The 19,200-nt window shown below is 38.3% G+C and overlaps 1 protein-coding gene across 2 annotated transcripts; it reads right to left on the bottom strand.

Moving 5' to 3' along the window:
• Window positions 1–1,961: 1,961 nt before the first annotated feature.
• LOC144711618 (serine/threonine-protein kinase STY46-like) lies at window positions 1,962–6,253 on the bottom strand. 2 transcript variants are annotated; one of them, XM_078585603.1, is made up of 15 exons: window positions 5,989–6,253; window positions 5,751–5,865; window positions 5,585–5,670; window positions 5,359–5,493; window positions 5,223–5,277; window positions 5,035–5,145; window positions 4,879–4,923; window positions 4,285–4,460; window positions 4,099–4,206; window positions 3,775–4,024; window positions 3,122–3,217; window positions 2,968–3,048; window positions 2,568–2,621; window positions 2,351–2,485; window positions 1,962–2,266 (listed from the first exon to the last, which is right to left on the bottom strand). In XM_078585603.1, exons 1-15 carry the CDS (start codon window positions 6,192–6,194, stop codon window positions 2,258–2,260), a joined length of 1,662 nt encoding a protein of 553 aa, XP_078441729.1. In that variant the 5' UTR covers window positions 6,195–6,253; the 3' UTR covers window positions 1,962–2,257. The 2 variants fall into 2 exon arrangements, with proteins under 2 accessions (XP_078441729.1, XP_078441728.1); XM_078585602.1 differs by having other exon boundaries at window positions 1,962–2,242; window positions 5,989–6,252.
• Window positions 6,254–19,200: the final 12,947 nt, after the last annotated feature.

The raw sequence follows: 19,200 nt of genomic DNA on the forward strand, positions 1-19,200 counted from the left end.
TACTCCCAGTTTATTAAAAAAATATTTTGCAGTTTTTTTCAGTTTTCCTCGAGTCTCTTCTTCGGATCAGTCTTTCCCCATTTGAATCCTGCATATTTCAGTTTCCCTTCAATCCTTAATTCATCTTCTCAAGTTCAGTTTTTCATAATCTTCATTATTTCTCTATTTTGGTCAATCCATTATCTCATCTCGAGTATCACATCAAACTTTAAAATAATGATAATTGCCGAACTATGAAAAAAGAAGCAGGATATTTATTTCTTTCCTTTCATCTTCTTCTAGATATCTTCTTATGTTCTACTCCCTTCAGATAGCCTTGTGATGCAAGAAATATAGATATAATTATACACAGAATGTCAACAATGTTGAAATATATTTAAAAAGATCAAAAAATCAAGAACAAAACGTCCTAGTTGAAACTCAATAATATGTACCATCATTTTTACTATATCTCTTTCATTTATGTTTGAAAAATATCAAAAGAAATACCATCAAAACTTGAAAGATGTGAGTAACCAGTGATATATGGCTGGTTCCCCCCTGGATATATCTTCATGTGGCTGTTGCTGAACAAATACGTACTAGTCATAGAAAATCAGAATACAAAATGTAGGAATTATTTTTCAATATTTTGTCATATGACCTCTAGTTCATTCTAGTATATCTCTATTTGGAAGTTCAATGGTTCAATACTATCTACTCTTAACTTGGAGATCACGATGATTCCAGATATTTTGATCTACAATTCTACATTCTATTCTATTTTTATCCAAAATTCTGTTATTTATAGCTTTGTCCTTTGAGAAATAATTTCCTGACTCACTCTCAGAGAGGAAATTGCAGTGTTTATCCCTAAAGTTACTAAATAAAAAAAATGATGAGTTTGGTTTGATTTTTTAAATAGAACTGTTGATTAAATAAATAAAATTTTACAGCCTTATAAAATTGAGTGACCCTGATTTTACTTCGAATTGAACTCCAAAACTTATTGCATGATCCATGCATAATTTTTTTCATTTTAAAACTAGAGATAATTTTTTTTCTCAGAGACATTAGCCTATAGATAAGTATCTTATGAAAATATACATGCTAGAAAAATATACATATTTTGGTCAATTCTGATTTTAAATCAGTATTGACCAAAATAGACATACTAAAGTTGACCTTGTTGTTTCACAAGACAAGTCGAATCTGATTGACCTGAAAATGAAAATACGATAGAAATAAAATTCATATTCCTGCCTTGAAAACTTCATATACAAAGTAAAGTTCTTGCTCATTAACCATTTGGTCAAAGGTCAACCATATTCATACTCATAGAAAGTGCGAAATTCATTGATTTTGAATTGAAATCGAGTTATTTATTCGTGACTGGAGTGCCTGAGATTGTTTGGAAAGTCTCCCGTGCTTGACCATGAGTAACCCAAGTTAAACTTTGTGAACAGTGGGTTGGCCAAGATATTTAAAATTCATGGACTATGCATTTTGAATGTAAAGGTGGACTATCCATTTTCAATTTTTAAAATATGCCTTGAGCTTCAAACTACAACAGCTTGCCGCAGATTTTAAAAATTCTTTGGCTGAACATGCCCAATACCAAGTAATGCTTGGAAAATTTACAAATATGACACTATTTCATCCAGTTTTCAACTACTGTATCATGTAAAAGGTATCTCTGCGAGTAGGTAGGTCAACGTTTCATACCTTTCTCCTTTGTGCAAGTACATCAAAAAGAGAGAGTGAGAGATGTTCATCATTTATGATCACAAGTAGGGAAGGCCACAATCTGAGTAAAGTTCAGTCAGACCAGACCCAACCAAGACAGTCACTCCGCTTTTTCAGAGTGGACTGAACATCTGGTCTAGTTTCGATTTTTAGCTGTCAAAGTGGATTGAAGACGAACAGTATATTTTCAATGATATATAATACATTAGTATTTATCTACTCTATAGATTCACAAGTTGAAACACCCACAGAGGAGCCATCATTGTACTCTTTCTATATTATTATTCGTAATGGGAGGAGGGAGAGTGAGGGAGGGGGGAAAAGGGGGGGCCCACCATCCCCCCACCCATGAGCAGAAGAAACCTCCTGTACAAACAAACCATCCCTCACCAAACCCATCTACTCTTACAACACAAGGCCACAACTAAATGTTTTCTCCTGACTCAATCAACCTTCAATGCGCTCGTCGGAGCACCGAGAAAATCCGTGACTGCTTACGCTCCGACTCCACTCCAACCTGCCAATCAAATGATCAGGACAGCTGTCACCAAGAGATAACTCCAGCTCATTGACCAAGAAGAGGAAGGGGGGCCCTCCGCTTCGGCGCACTGTCTCTCTTATATACCTCCTTGGCGATTTGCTGGAGCAGATCTATTATCTCCGAAAAGTCTGGCCTCAGGCTTGGGTCCTGCTGCCAGCACCGCTCCAGCAACTCCTTCAGCTTCGGAGTGGTGCTCTTTGGTATAACAGGCCTTAATTCCTAGATAAAAACAGGGCATTTTACCCATAAAAATTGCAGAAATCACTTTATGCAGACAAGAAAATCAAGATTATGGGCATACCTTTTGAACAACTCCGACTGCTGCTTGTAGTGGAGTCAGGTACTCGTAGGGGAGCTGTAAATTTACGAATTCCAGTCAAGGTTCAAGGACATATGACAACCAAATGGGACTGAACAGAAATTAGATCAGTCATCTGTCACAGAGTCTGCAGTTTAGTTCTGTTCCTGTCTTGAGGTCCTAGAAAATGGATGATGGTTCTCAAGCTGAAATAGTAGATAGGAATGGGATGGAACGGAAGGCAGGGAAGGGCTCCGTTCGATTTACGTTCCAATGTCATGACAGATGTCGGACAACAGACTGGATTTCCATTCCATGGTCAGGACAGATGATGGATGATGGATGGGGTTTCATTACATTACGTTTGTCATTGGAGGCTTAGTTGAGTGAATGAGTAGATAACCTTGGCAGTGAGGAGCTCCCACAAGACAATGCCAAAGCTAAAGACGTCTGCTTTATGGTCATAAGCTTTGTGCTCTATCACCTTTGGAAGACCAACACCAATAATTAACGATGATCTCAATTGCAGACAAACCCAATAATTTCAATCAAGTTACCTCGGGGGCCATCCAGCGGTACGTTCCAGTCTCTGCGGTCATCACTCCAGACTGATTTTTCACTCTTGCCACCCCAAAATCTCCCACCTTGACAACCTGCAGCAGCGAAAGAAAGAAATAAGTGAGATGTAAAAAAAACTGTCTGACGTTGACTGTTTCCCAGGTGGTTGCAATTAAGACGAAGGCGCTCTGAACGGTTAAAGCTGACCCAACTTAAGGCTTCTGGAAAGAAGATGGACAACATTTTGGGTCGGACGCAACAGCACTTAACAGCCTTACATTCAGTCATCTGTAACAGGGGGTTAGATGGTATGGATGACAGATCAGATGGTAGGACGATTAAAAATTAGATTAATTGAGGGCCGTCAGATGACAGAATGAGACGTGAAGGGGTGGAAAGGAAGCCGGAAAGCAGTTTCATTATGTTTCCTTTCCCAGCTCAAGATGGATGGCGGATGGCAGATTTCATTATGCCCTGTTCCATTCGTCATTTGGAGTGTATATCCACATGAAGAAATGCACTAACTCGAACAGATGCAGGAGTCAATCACCGAAGAACCGCTGACGTTGGTGACGTTGACTCACAAATCGTCAACCAACAGTCAACACCAGGTCGTTTGGGACATAGCATAAAATGAAGAAATGGAATTTACCTCGTGTTCATCGATGAGGAGATTGGCGGTTTTCAAATCGCGGTGAATGATGTTATTCTGATGCATGTAGCTCATCCCTCGGGAAATGTCAAGTGCAACACGAATCAAGGCAGGGAGCTTGAAGACACCCCTTTGCTTATGAAGATAATCATACACGCTTCCCCCAGACATGAACTCTGTCACAATGTAGAGATTTGGAGGCCTCGTGCAAGCTCCGATGAACTGCACCACGTTTTTGTGACGAATCTTCCTGAAAGAAGAAACTAATAACTTCAGAGAAAATATTTTTTTAATAAAATATTAAAAAGTAGAAAGATATCAGACCTCATAATGTACACCTCCTGCGCAAATTCCTTCTGCATGTCCTTGGTTATCCGGTCTGGCTTCAACACTTTGATGGCCACGTCCTGACTGCAGTATGTGCCCTTGTAGCTGATGTAAATGCAATCATTAGCCAGTTGCAGTCAAGAGCAGTAGGTTTGAAATCATTGTTTGATTAAATAAACTCACAGGTCGCCATAAGTTCCGGATGCAATTTTGTCCCCAAATTTCAGTTGTTTTACATCGAGCTCCCAAACATCAGTGCCATCTGTTGGGATCTGAACAGGTTCAAGACCTTTTTCTTCTACTGCCGAACTCTCCTCCGGAATCCGAAACACAGGGTGATGTACTTGCGGAGCATCCTTCTGCAGAATTGAAATTTCAATGTAATGGGTAATATTCTCTCTTTCTCGTTCTCTCTCTAGTTCTCAATTTATCTTCCTCATTCTTTTACCGGAAAGTCAAAGAAATCGATGCGATGTCATAATATCAAACTCCTGCATCTTTCTTTTTTATTCTCGAAGTTCATTCTTGATAAATCTCTCTCTCTAGCTCTCAGTTTCTTTCTTTATCTCTCTTAATCACTATCTCTCTGTAGCTCTCGATTTCTTTCTCTCATTCTCTTAGTAAAAGGGTGAAGAAAATGATGAAAAGGCGTATTCTCAACATTGTAGATCTCTTTATCTCTCACATTCTTTCTTTATCTCTTTCGTTCTCAATTTCTTTCTCTCACATTCTCTTTGCAAAAAGGTGAAGAGAACGATTGAAAAGAGTAGTCCAAACCTTGTAGATCTCTCTTTGGATTGCACGTCTCAGCTGTCCCGTTGCCTGAGAATAATCATTTTTTCAGGACATCACCGCCCAAAAAAACAAAAATCCGACTTTCTTTTTATAAAATTTGATAAATCATAGAATACGAGGATAAAAAATCATAGATACCTCATCAGGCCAGCCCGATACAACAAAGACATCCAACGAATATCCATCATTTGTGGAGAAAGCGTGCGCTTCATGAATGTTAAGACCGAGTTCGGACAGAAGAGAAGTCAACTGGAAAAAGATGAAAGCATAAGCGCAAGATCAAAAATTCATTAGGAAATATTAAATAAAGATAAAAAATCATGAACCTCACTGAGGAGCTTTTTCCGGTCGTCTGCGGCAAACGTGACCTCGTGCATGATCCTGTAAAACAACAAATTATAAATAAATGGAATTCTGAGATACAGAGAGAACAATTCCAATGATAAAAAAAAAATTAATTACCCGGTATTCCTCAAATTGGATGACAACCCATTGGCATTGGCGGCGCTGGAACCATCATGGGCATTTCCTCCGCTATGTTCGGCAGCAAGGGCTTCAAGATTTTGCGATGAACCAAAAGCAGGAGGAGGATGAATGCTGGCGAAGATCAAGCCCGAACATTAATGATCAGGATAATAGTTGATCAAATAGAGGTTAATCGATAAATTGAGACAGAAAAGGCAGCCACCTTCGTCGACTAAAATAAGGCACAGAGCTCTGCGCATCCTCCACCTCTCCCGCAGAATTTGTTTCCGAGTCATGAACGGGAGGAACCTGAATTCATTTAATTTCTTGATTTCATTAAAAAATTCAAGATTCTCTGGTCATAATAACCAAGAAATCAGAGTTTTCACCTGAACAACCCGAATATCGAACCGGAGGTTGTTCGACGGGTCGGCAGCCATCTCCAGCAATTTCTTGTGCATCAAGACGTCCTCGGCCCGCTCCACGTTCACGTCAATCGCGTACCTGCGCGGAAATAGATCCGTATCGGAATCAAACTTCAACTGAACCAAACGGACGGCGGAAAAAACAAGAAGATGGAACAAATTTCAACAAGAATTCCAAGAAAGGGACAAAATAGGAGATTACCGAGCGGGGAGGCGGTTGAAATGGGCCCAGATCTCGTCCTCGAACCCGGCCTGCTTCGCCTCATCGCAGTCCTTGAGACGACTGACAACTTCGTTGTAGACCTCGAGCTTGTACCGCTGCTGCCGGGGCTGCATCGGCGACGACTCCACCGGTCTACTCCCGCAGCTCTCCGCCTCGTCCATGGCCATCGTCTCCCCCAATATCATCAATTCTCCCCCAAATCCCCTCCAATCCTCCCCCAGTTCTTCCCCAATTCTCCGAATTCCAAACAAAAAAAATATACAACGAACCAGAAAGAATTTACATAGTAGAGAAACCGATATTTATTTAAACAGGCGCCTCTTACCGGTGTTTGCCACGTGGTTATTTTTGATTGGCTGAAATTTACTTAAACAACCACTCCCTGCGCGGTTAAAATCTATTATTTAAGCAATTATTAGTGCCACGTGGCTACCTCTCATTGGACCTAATCGTTCAGTCGGCAGTAAACTCCCACCCCAGGTGACGCTCCACAGTTTGCCACGTGGCTAATTCCCAGTGGGTAAAGCGGCGCCGTCGAATTTACCTGTTCTTCTGTGGTAAAAAATATCTTGTCGGCATTGACCAAATCTAACTTGGGTGTGGCTGGATTCTGGGACCGCCACGTGGGCAGCGGCGCCGGCGTTGTCACCAAGGCTGACGTGGCATAGGCTGAGGCCCAAATAGCCGTTGACTGACGTCACAATTTTTTTAATCAATGGTGAAATCTTCGTTGATTGAAATATAAAATAGAAAAATAAGAATAAAAAAGACAGAAATATCCTGGGATGGGCCTCTGGAGTTTCCAAGGGGCGCTGATGACGTGGCTTGAAGTTGACTTTTTATGGGTGGAAGCGGCGACCCGACTCTCACAAATATCTTATCTTGTTACTCTTGTTTAAATACGTGGCAAGCTTATCTTGCCATCTGATCTCTCTCTCTCTCTCTCTCTCTCTCTCTCTCTCTCTCTCTCTCTCTCTCTCTATAGGTATCTCTCCAGATCTCTTTCTCCCTCTCTAGTATCTCTCTAGATCTCTTTCTCTCTCTCTAGACTTTCTAGTTCTCTCTCCCTTGATCTCTTTCTCACTCTCTAGGTATCTATCAAGGCTCTTTAGTTCTCTCTCTAGGTATCTATCAAGGCTCTTTAGTTCTCTCTCTAGGTCTCTCTCTCAGTATCTGTCTAGGCATCTATATAGGTCTCTCTCTCTCTATTGGTATCTCCCAAGGCTGTTCTCGCTTGGGGTATCTCTCTAGGTCTCTTCCTCTCTCTAGATCTCTCTCTCTCTTCCTGTCAACAGTTATATTCTAATATCTCTATCTCCTTCCCTCCCTCCAACCATATACTTTTCTCTACCTCTAAGCTTATCTTGCCAAGTGGACATTTATTCCTTTTTCCATGACCACACCATTACACATTTTTATCTCATCATTTTATCTCTCTTATCCTCATGACCGGTCTCAGTTTGTCTTCCTATCAATTCTCCTATATACATATAATATTCCTGTAAGGATTCGGAACAATAGGGAAGAAAGGGGAAGGAGAATGAAGTGAGTAGAGAAAGAGAGTATTGTATGCCATCATAAAATCTAGCCCATGAATCAGTTATGGCGCATGTGTGTGATTAAGCTCCCATTAAGTGTGTGGTCAACTTTGGTAGTGTGATTTAATCATGTTAAGTATTTGGTTACCATTTGTTAAGTTTGCGTGCTTCGCTCAAATTTGGCAGTCTATATCTTTAGATTAATATCATCTCTTTATGTATATGTTTTTATTACTAGACTTGAGATAAGTATGTGTTTAAATTATTTGTCGTGAGATATTACAATTCCTATTGGTTTGTTTTATCTGGTGACAGTGGTCATAGGAAGCACATGTGGAGCTTCGTACTCCCTAGTGAGCTCGATGACGATAAAGACAATGGTGAGCTTGACCCCGCGCTCTATGAAGTGGCTTCTCGGGAGAGGATTCATGAGTGAATTGACCGTCGAGAAAATACTAGAGACAAATTGTACCTCCAGTTGCTTGGTCTCAACTTGTTCCTCATAAAGCGAAAATCAATTTCCATATGCTTAGTTATTTCATGAAACATTGTACTGGATGCTAAGTAATGATCCCCATTTTTTTTCATCAAATATAGGGATGGGGAAAAAGTTCCATTCATCTGTGAATGTGAGAATGAACACGAACATGAACGGGGAAAATTCCTTCCGAACAGGTTCGCGAACAGTTGGCATTCCCGAGGAATTTTGTCTTCCTCTCACACTCTCTCTCCATCTCTCTCCCCACCCCCCTCTCCCATGGCCCTCTCTCTCTAACTCACTCTCTCTCTCTCTAATAACCCAGGTCTTTCAAGATGTAGTCCGTTTGCTTACTGTTCGCGAATGAACAAGAATGAACCTAACATAGATTTTTCATCTGTTCGTTCATCGACGCACACTGTTCGTTCGGTGATGAACAACAAATTTCCCATCCCTAACCAAATAACAAGTGGAGACTTATCAAATGACATATAATCTGATAATGTGCTGGTCCTACCAACATAAGGCATATCTCACTACCTAAATATATGAGGTATGATTTGCATATATTTTTTTCAATTCTAAGTCATTCTTTGTTTATGATTTCCATGATTATCATAGAATTCTTAATGATTTTGTCACCTTATCCTAACCATTGAAGTATCTTGACCATTCCATCCATATGTTAGTAATACCTACATATTTTATGGATGATACTACTTGAGTTGTTTGAAGTCAAGAAATTTTATTAATGGTGAATACCTACCAAAATTTATGTGAAATTATTTATGAAATTAATGAAATTTCCAATGGTTTTCAGGTTTGAAGAAGTATCTCGATGGAGCATTTTGGTCCAAGAAGGGCAAGTATGCTCATGTGGCTAAAGAGGGGAGGAGTTTATGAGGTGTGCAAAAAAACTTTCTTAGCCTGCTAACCCATCAACGTTCCTACAAAAGGGGGGTAGATATATTTCAACCTTTTTGAGTTTTTCACCAAGGAGAAAGCATCAATAAATTAATAAGGTAACAAATAAGAAACAATGAGAGGGACACCTTCATAATCATACTGGATGTATAAATACTCCCATCATTTCCATCTCTTTTGTGTATTTTTCTACCTAAGAGGCTATTCGATTTGATGTAAATAAATGTGGTCTACACGCCAAGCATACATTCCATATCTTAATCAATATTCATTGATACCGTATATTTATTATTATGGGCATGTGGTTTGTATAATTAAAGTCCATGAATAAACATAGTGACAACGTAAATTATGATGAGATCATATTGTTGAGATCACTATTCTTCACAAATTTATTCTAGATATTCATATTTAAAAGCATATTGAACAATGACATAAAAAAATCTAGCTAGAGTATAGTATCATTCTTTATGGCCGATCCCGTAGCCATTCGTGCAAGGACATTATGGACAAATAGTGGGTGCTTGTTGTGAAAAGAAATTTACTAAATTGATATTTACTAATCCATGAATACATATATGGTATCATGTTGACTCATGTTGATATCAACCGATATGTACTAAGCACTCAGGTTGACTCATGTTATATTTGTGTTAGTGGTTCTTAGACATGAGACACCATAGCCGTCTAGTGGATGTGAGATTGTACTTTGACTATGACCTATGAGTTTCTATGCATAGAAATCTAAATCATCCTAGTTCATGTGTAGCAAGAAGTTTACAGAGATGATTTTATTCAAGATGGGATCATCTGCCTTCAATATAAAAAGATATAGCTCAAGGAAGATAATGTGATAAAGTCCTTGACCAAAGTATTGGGATATTAGAGAAGAGTTCTCTGATAGTTTTCAAACACATCAGTACTAACTCAAATAACTGAATAGGGTTTTCAAGTTGACAATACCATAAGTCATCCGATGTCTTAGCACCCTACGGAATTGAAACTCAACCTATTGATTTGGTTAATTTATTCATGATAAATTTAATTGATATCGCGATATATATAATTAAATAGGTTAGCTAATAAATATTATTGAGCCCCTAGAGTCATTAACTAGATTATTACATGGTTCTATATGGTCTTAGGCAAATGGTCTGTTTTTGTCGAATGATGTACTAAAGATTTAAGGATTTTATAAAACATACCCAAGCTAGATTTTATCAAGTGCCTAAACTTCTTCTCCCTTTTTTCCCTGGAACCCTCTACGCATGATGTGATTGGATGGCATAGCCAAGATAGTGGATGAAGAATAGGGATCACCAAAACAGAGGAGATTCTATTATTCACAGATCTCATGGATACGTCTAGAGGTAAACACATGAAAATAACATCATGCCTCATTTGAAGTATATTCTACTATAGCCAGGTGATTAGATCATCAATTAAAGAGTGCCTTTATTATTTAATTATAAATCTTATGTTGTAAGAAGAGCCTTAGTTTCATCTCAATCACAGCCCTACAGCCCAAGAAGATTTTAATTATAGCAATCAAATATCAAAATACAATTCATACAAATGAGATTGAATCGTAAGAGATCCTTTAAGTGATACCAAAATGGATGTCCTTTTGTATTCATTGAATAAGTCGCATAAGCTGCACAGGCATATGTCCTCTAGATGTACCCCCTCATTTATTACACATTAAGTATACTCCTCTTCAACTTTATAGGCGTCTCAATTGATCTCAGAATGATCTCCTTGCTGTTTTGGTACATTGAAAAGTGGGTTTCAATGAGAGAATGGAGAAAAGGGATGGTAACTCAAAGAATCCTCACATTGGTGATTTAGTCGGGGCTTTCTCTTATTTTTCATGTGACCCTTGAAGCCTATGAATATGTCTAGGCAATAACTCTAATATTCCAGTAACCTTTAATTAGCAAATGATAACATGCAAATAAGAGCTAATAAAATGCTAATTTTATCATATTTGTGGGCTTTTAATGTTTAAACAATTTAAATTTGAGTGCATGTTATCAGGATTTTATGTTAAAACAAGACTTTTCTTAATTTTCAAGAGAAATAATACTTTTTTAAAATAATTAGGTTAATTAATACATTTTAAACGGATTAAAATTGAATTATATAATAAATGAAATGTTTTTAAATTGCCTATTTCTATAAAAAAAAAGAAATTAACAATAAAACTTATTTTAGAAGATAATAAAGAATTTTTCTTTGATTTAATAAATGTTTTTTACAATTTATTTCAGTTCATTTTGAATAAAAAATGTTTTTTTATTGAAACTGACCCTTATTGGGCCAGTTTAAGCTCTAATCAGGTGTTAAATGCGCAGGAAACACACCAAAAAGCACGCGGGCCAATCAGGAGTGAGGAAAATGCATTCGGTATGTGACACGCCCGTACACATCAAAGTGCGTGTCTCGCCCCACATGAAGCATCGCGCGGACCAATCCCGTGTGACTTAACTCGCTGTGTGCGATACAGCGAGTTAAGCCCATGCCCAGCAATACGTGGACCAATCATCTCTCAGATCTCATGCTGACTGTGAAGTTTCGTCTGTACAAATCACATGTATGCAGCGTTGTGCGTATGAAGGATGACGCGTGCGTGGCACCACGTGGACCAACCGTGGGGCTCGGTGTCACCTGCGTACAAAGCAAAAAAGATGGGGTTAGTAACAGAATCGGAAGAACGAGTTCTTCCGATCCTACAGCGATAAATTGAAAAAAACCAAAAATTAAAGGTTATTCTTGATCCTGAAGCGAGAGAAGTCGCCTAGCTCCCTCTTTGACTCAAGGACAGTTTGGAGCGCATTTGGAGCTCGATTTGGATGGTAATTTTGACGATCTGATGTCACATTCTTCCCAAATTCAAGCATCACTTCGTGGGAAATTGGATTGTTTGTTGCGCGGAATTCTTTCCAATCGATTCACAGTCACTCATGGTACTTCTAGGTTCAATCTGAATTATTTTTATGCTTGATTTCGTGTTCAATTTTAGCAATTTTGTAGTTTCGCTTACTTTCAAAGTTTCGATTTCAATCATTTTAATTATCGAATTTTCCTTTGTTTTATAATTGATTAATATTCTTTAATCGATGTCAAATTTCCAATCACTCATATTAACTCCTAATTTCCTTAATTAGCAGATCGTAGTCACGATTTGCTAATTAAGGTATCTTTCCAATTTCGAGATAAATATTGATAAAAATGCAAAAACACCATAAACGTCTTCTTATGGCTTCCAATCCGTGAGAAACTGTGATTAGATTTTACAAATTTTTATTTATAAATCAGTTAGTTTTTTATAACTTTCTTAAATCATTTACAATTCACTAAATAACCCAACAACATAATTCAAACTGAATTAAGTTTTTGGGTAAAATGAATGAGGCATGTCAAGGGGCAATTTTTGATCTAAACTTTAGTGATTAACACAATTTAGTGAAGAGTAATGCTAATATTCTAGAAATCTAAGATCAAATGGACACATAGTCAATCTAATTAGGGGATCATTTAGAAATTCTTATCAAGAACTACTAACTAATCATAAATCTGATTCTCATTGATAACAAAAAAATAGATGTTAAATCTCTGTTAATTGAGATAATTTGAATTTAAAAAGGTAGAAGGTTAAATACAACTTATAAGCATTGTTTTCACTTGAATAAAAAGGATGTCATATCAGTCCAAATTAGAGTTCTAAACCCTATGTCAAAAAAGTGAATTTTACCATCTCCTCCTTAGGGTTCGACCCCTTACTTAATCATTAAGGGATAATTAAATTTTATTGATCAAGTTCAAAAAACCCTTAAATAATGACATATTAACACGTACTTTTGAACTTATCAGGAAACATGATTAATTACCTATATCTAAAAATATATATAAATTCATCACAGAGAAATTTAACCTAATATATTTGTTGAGTTTCCAACCCATGAGGTGCAAAGCAACTTCTCATTATCTAGAAGTTAAAAGGTAGTGTCTGATATCTTTCATGGAATATTTGTATCATCAAATACTCTATGTGTATACTTCCTCATCTCAGTGACCCTCTTGGTATGGCTAAAGGTATGGTCAATTATAAAACCCAAATCAACCATCTAGTGAGTACTTTTGTACTTTAAAATAATCATAGAACTACACATCTGATGTTTCCAAGGACTTCATTTCTTCATCTTCCTTATTTTATGTCCTCTTTTACTAAGGACATATGACCCACCCTTGACTAGAAAACCCTTTTGTGGATTTATTGAATCATATAATTTGGGAAGTTTTGCAATTCCTCATAAAAAAGTAAACTATACATCCACAATTTGTATTTGTTGTCTCAAGTCTAAGGAGTACTTACCCAAATTGCTATGAATCACTAAAATGAAAGCCCTTAAGGTAAATGAGTAACTCTGGATGTGGGTGACTAGATCATATTAGATGTGTGGTTTGCTCTTCTGAAGCATGTCTTTAATAAGTCCACTTAGTTATGTATTACCTTATATTAAGTAGTCATTGATTTATGTGTTTGTATTGCTAGACTACGATTCTATGAGTGTGTGTCTTTATATTCTTTTGTGTGACTTATGACTATTCCTATTGGCTCACTTTATCCAAAGATGATAGTGCGAGTATAATTTCATCATACCCGCTTCCCACTCCTTTTTTCCTTATGTTTCTCTTTTGAATTCACCTTTTCCCTCTCTATTGTCATAAATATCACTTTCTTTTTTCCCTTCTCTCATGATGTCTCTCTCTCCCTTCCTTCTAACCTCTATACCCTAGTTTTCTCTTAATAAGTCATACAAAATAATAGACTATTTGACTGTATAGCATGAGGCCTAGCGCCATGTTCCATGCATGTAATCATCTTCTCCTAGGTGTCACACAGTTAAACTGGCAAGTGTGGAATTTGTAGTTTGACAAAAAGCTGGCCTTGACAAATGCTCAATTTGAATCATGCTTCACTGACATTAAGGAAGTCATTTGAGTAAAAAGACGTATTGGGATCCCCTCCTGATAGGACATGAATTATTGGGTTATTTCTATTGGAATGTACATATTTGTATGCATTAAAGTAATTATATACGTGTGTCATCAATATTGATATGATTACACATATTCTTCAAGTCAATTCTTAGTTTCATGGATTTAGTGGGTTTTTACGATTTTTCGGACATCATAGGTCATAATGAAATTAAATTTACCATTCATAATATATTTTTGTGAATTTTTTGGACATTATATTCATGGAGATATTAATTTTGTTAAGTTAGAATATATATTTTGATGGAAATATATGTGGTTGGCAAGCCAATCACACATTCCACAGCTCGTACAATGTTCATTTGTATAACATATTCATTATAGTGCATGTGTGATGCTTATAATAAAGTCCATGAATACATAATCGGACTTTGTGAATTATGATGAGATAGTAATACAGAGATCAATAGTCTTTAATCATGTGTTCTAAACATTCTTATTCAAAGGATACGCAAGAAGGACATCAAAGTATCCGGATAGAATATCACTATCTAGCCTTACTCATATGATGAGTATGGCTAGTCCCGTAGCCATTAGTGTGGTGACACTAAGGATAGATAGTGGGTGCTCTTTAGTGGAAAGATATCACTGAATTGATCCATAAGAATCCCTTAATGGTATTATCCAGAACTATCAATCAGGTTGATTCACGTCACGATTGTGTAGGGATCGCCAAACGTCATCCGTCACGTCACGCGTCAACATGACGGGCACGTGACGGATGATCTGACGGTGACGGAGTAGAGGGTCCATGACGGTGACGTTGACGGATTGCCCGTGACAGTGACATGATGGTGACGGGGTGGTCCGGACGAGTGACGTGACGAATAGTCCATCACGGATGACGTCCGTGACGGATCTTCTTCTTCTTCTTCTGTTGCCTTCTTCTTCTTCTTCTTCTTCTGTTGCCTTCTTTGCTCGTTATATCACCCTTGTTGGTCGCAAGTACGTGGCGGTGGGGAACGAGCCATTCCTCCTCCTCGTCCTCCTCTTCCTCTTCCTCTTCCTCTTCTTCTTCTTCTTCTTCTCCTCCTCCTCCTCCTTCTTCTTCTCCGCTCGTTATCTCGCCCTTGTTGGTTGCAGGTACGTGGCGGTGGGGAATGAGCCGTTCCTCCTCCTCGTCCTCCTTGTCCTCATCTTCCTCTTCCTCTTCTTCTTCTTCTTCTTCTTCTTCTCCTCCTCCTCCTCCTCCTCCTTCTTCTTCTTCTCCGCTCGTTATCTCGTCCTTGTTGGTTGTAGGTACGTGGCGGTGAGGAACGAGCCGTTCTTGCAGACGTACAACAACAGCTTCATCGGGACGACATTCCTGGCGCTGCGGAATGTGCAGAGCGTTCTGGCGGCAGTGAAGCTGGCGGGGATAGTGAAGGCAACTGTGCCGCTGAACGTGGACGTGTAGGAGTTGGGGACGGGGCTTTTGTCGGGGGCGACTTCCGGGTGGACATCTGTGACCTGATGGTGGCATCGTGTAGTCATAGGAAAAATCCCTGACTAGAGGTGGTCGATAGGGAAATTTCCCGTCACTAGTGATGATGACGGCATCACCGTGACAATGACGTGACAAAATGAGACCGCGAGGACGAGTGACGGGGCGGTGATGAATTTTGGAAAAACCTCAGACGAGTGACGTGACGATGACGTGACGACCATTTCATCACGTCATAGTCCGTCACAACCAATCATCCGTCCCGTCACGTCCGGGGCGTCACGTCCCGTCACGTCCCGTTCCCTACGATTGTGTAAGTGGTCCTTAGACGTGAGACACCAAAGACGTCTTGTGGACGAACAGTTGTACTTTGACTATGGCCAACGATTCTCTAATCATGGGATTCTAAACGGTCTTACTTTGAGTACATCAAGAAGTTCACAAAGATGATTGATTGGTCAAGATGGGATCATCCACCCTCAGTATAATAGGTGACAGCTCAAGGAAGACGATGCGATGAAGTCCTTGGCCGAGGTAGTGAAATATCATAAAAGAGTTCTCCAATGATTTTTTAATGCATCAGTACTAATTCGGATGATTGATTAGGGTTTGACAATTGACCATACGCTAAGTCATCGATGACAAGTGGATGAGGGATTATATGTACACGGTAACCAATGACAAATAGGTTCCATGAGTGAGTCAATACACACTCCTTTGTATCTTCTAGAGCACGAGGTACAGCTTGGCACCCCATATGTATTGGAGACTCGACCTATCGATTGGGTGTAATCGATCCGACATCAATTAATCTATATGTTGATATAGTTAACTAATTTGGAAGGCCAATAAAGGTTATTGCACCGCTGGAGTCGTTAACTTGACTAATACATGGGCCTAGAGGGTCACACGCAAATGGTCTTTTGGACGTCGGAAGATACACTTAAGTTTTGGGGGTTTTTATGAAAAATGCCCACTTAGTATAAATGGACGAAGGCCCTGAAGGAAATTCACCCAGGCCAGAATTGTTCAAGGGCCTTTACCCTTCTTCTCCCTTCTCCCTATACCCCTCTCCATGCCCGATGTGATCGAAACGGCGTAACGACGATGGTGGAGGTAGAACGGGGCTCGTCAACGAGAAGGAGGAGATTCGACATGCCGAGGATCACGTGGATACATCTAGAGGCTGCACACTTGAGCAGTTTGACTCATCTCTCTCCGGGATCCAAGAAATCACAAATGTGATTGGTGCAAAGGTACTTCGTTTCATGGTTTTAATGATGTCGTTTGATTCCATTCCGTTCTTCTGCTATGGAATATTTTAATTTATTCATCCATATCAAGGCCTCTAGAACCCAACATATTTATTATATTTTATGACTTATGAGTTATTTTATAAGGATTAAGTATTATGTTTCCAGCCTAAAATTGCACCCAGGCACATGTCTCCATTCAATTAGATAGGATGGTGAGCAATCAAGGGTTTCTACAATGATAATTGTAGTTAATTATTCTGAAAAGTTATGATTATGAAATGTTTAATGTTGATATTATAATGACAATCATTATCTAATGCTAGTTTAATTTAAAATGCAGCAATGAAGTTGCCTAATGAAAAAAAAATAGTTCTAAATTGTAATTGTGTCATGGGAAGATCAAGTGAAAAAAAATCAACAAAACTCAATTCTTTAAAACATGAAAAGTCCAAAGTTGGGGCCGTATACATGGGGCACATATGTAATGCTGACATTGGTAAGAAGCCTAAGTGATGCTGATGTGGAGTGTAGAAACGTGTCGCCACATCATGCAATCATTGCAACATTTTTTGTCTTTTCTTATGCAAATGATGCACACTAACATGTCATTTAATAAAAAATACTGATGTGATGTGAGGCAACGCGACGCCACATCACACAATCATTAACTGATAAAAATGTGTTTTTCTTTAACTTGTTTTTTTGTGCATGACAAATGGCACTCTTGGCGTGGGAATCGCATAAGATGAGCATATTATGACGATCATTAAAATATGATTATTTTGCTTTTTACCTGCCAATGGAAAACAAGTGACAACGCTGCTGATGAGTGGAGATAAAATGGATTTATCCAAATGCCTGATTGAGCTGAAATTTTAGGGTAGCTTTGTGGGCCAGTTGAGGATAGTGAGTTTCCGAGATATATCAAGCTTGTAGTTGGTATTCTGGTTGTGGTATAAGAGGCAAGAGAGAAGAGAGAGATTACCTGCACTCACAAATCACTGAGATCATGGCAAAACATGAGAATCCTCAGTAAAAATCTTTGTTTTGTATTTGATGTTTTCAACAATATTTTTAGCTCAGATCCATTTCCTCATCCCCTTCTAGCATCAAATTATGTCTTTATACCTTTTGATCACATCTTAATCCGCTCACGTCACCATCTCTTTGTCATCTCGCCTACCATTCCCATACATGAACCACTCTTTTCAGCTAATCTCTCCCATCTATTTTTTCTATTATCTTGTTATCTTCTCTCCCTTTTGGGTCGCACTTGTTCTTCTAATATCATTGTCACTATCTATTATATACTATAAGCCCTTTAATTTTATTATAGAATATCACTTTCTCACCATACATTTTCTTGTCTCTTGACACCGGATTTTAAATGTATCTCCTCTCATCTCATTAATCACTATTTAACAAATATTAAATCCTTAAGTGCAGTTCCCGGTGGAGACAATGCATACTCATCACAAGCTATATTTACTTAAGTGATTGCATTTTTCAAGCAAGCCAAATACTACCCAATGATTGCATATTTTTGTTGATTAAACTAAAAAACACAACTTAAAAACCTGAATTTGAATTTATCAGCTCCAAGGTGAAACCATTAAGTAGTATTTGGGTTGCTTGAAAAAATGGAGACAGATCCTACATAATGGCACTTAGTCTTAAAGCAGATATGGTAAGAATACCCCATGCATAATCTCTCCAAGTTGGCTCTCTCAACCGGATGGCCACAGAAGCAACTCCTTTTCTCTTAGAACTCACATGCTAATGGATCATTCGACCATGGTGTGCCACACATCACAACTCTTTAGCACATGATGTGCTCCATGCGCCCTTCCAGATCTGCCATCCTATGAACATCATCTGAAGGTTGTGTTACCATGCACAGGGTCTCCCTACCACACATTGACACCACCCTTGGTCAGCAAGTGCAGCAGAAAGACCATTATCAACTCTACATAAGACATCATCTAAGATCAAGACAATCATTAACAAAAAATGTCATTGGCGTGCAAGGCATCAGCGGCACAACTACATATCAATTGGTGAGTTGTATTTCCCGAATATGCACACATGCTTGTCACGCGTGTAGTGCAATGTTGGTCAGCCCAACCCCCTGGTGCCTAGATAAAGTTGCCTCTTTTTGCAGAAAGGTAGCAACACATCTCACCTATGAGAGATGTTGATATTCACAAATAATAAGCTAATTTGATAGCTTTTTATGCATTTTTGTGCTTATTTTGAGTGAAGTTATAAAAAAACCATGGTATTAATGATTTATCACATTTTTAGAATGAAATTCCAGTTTTTCTTTATTTTATGGTACTTTAACATTATTTTTTTGACACATATTTCATAAATAAAATAATTTTATAAGTCATAAAAATATAAATTTAAATTTATTAAAAATTTTCTAATGGTTTATTATAATTTTAGGATGATATTCTGATTTTTATGGATGTTCTAGTATTTTTATGGAATTTTCTGACATTAAATTGA

The sequence above is a fragment of the Wolffia australiana genome, chromosome 14, assembly GCF_029677425.1.
Source record: "Wolffia australiana isolate 7733 chromosome 14, ASM2967742v1".
Taxonomy (NCBI): Eukaryota; Viridiplantae; Streptophyta; class Magnoliopsida; order Alismatales; family Araceae; genus Wolffia; species Wolffia australiana.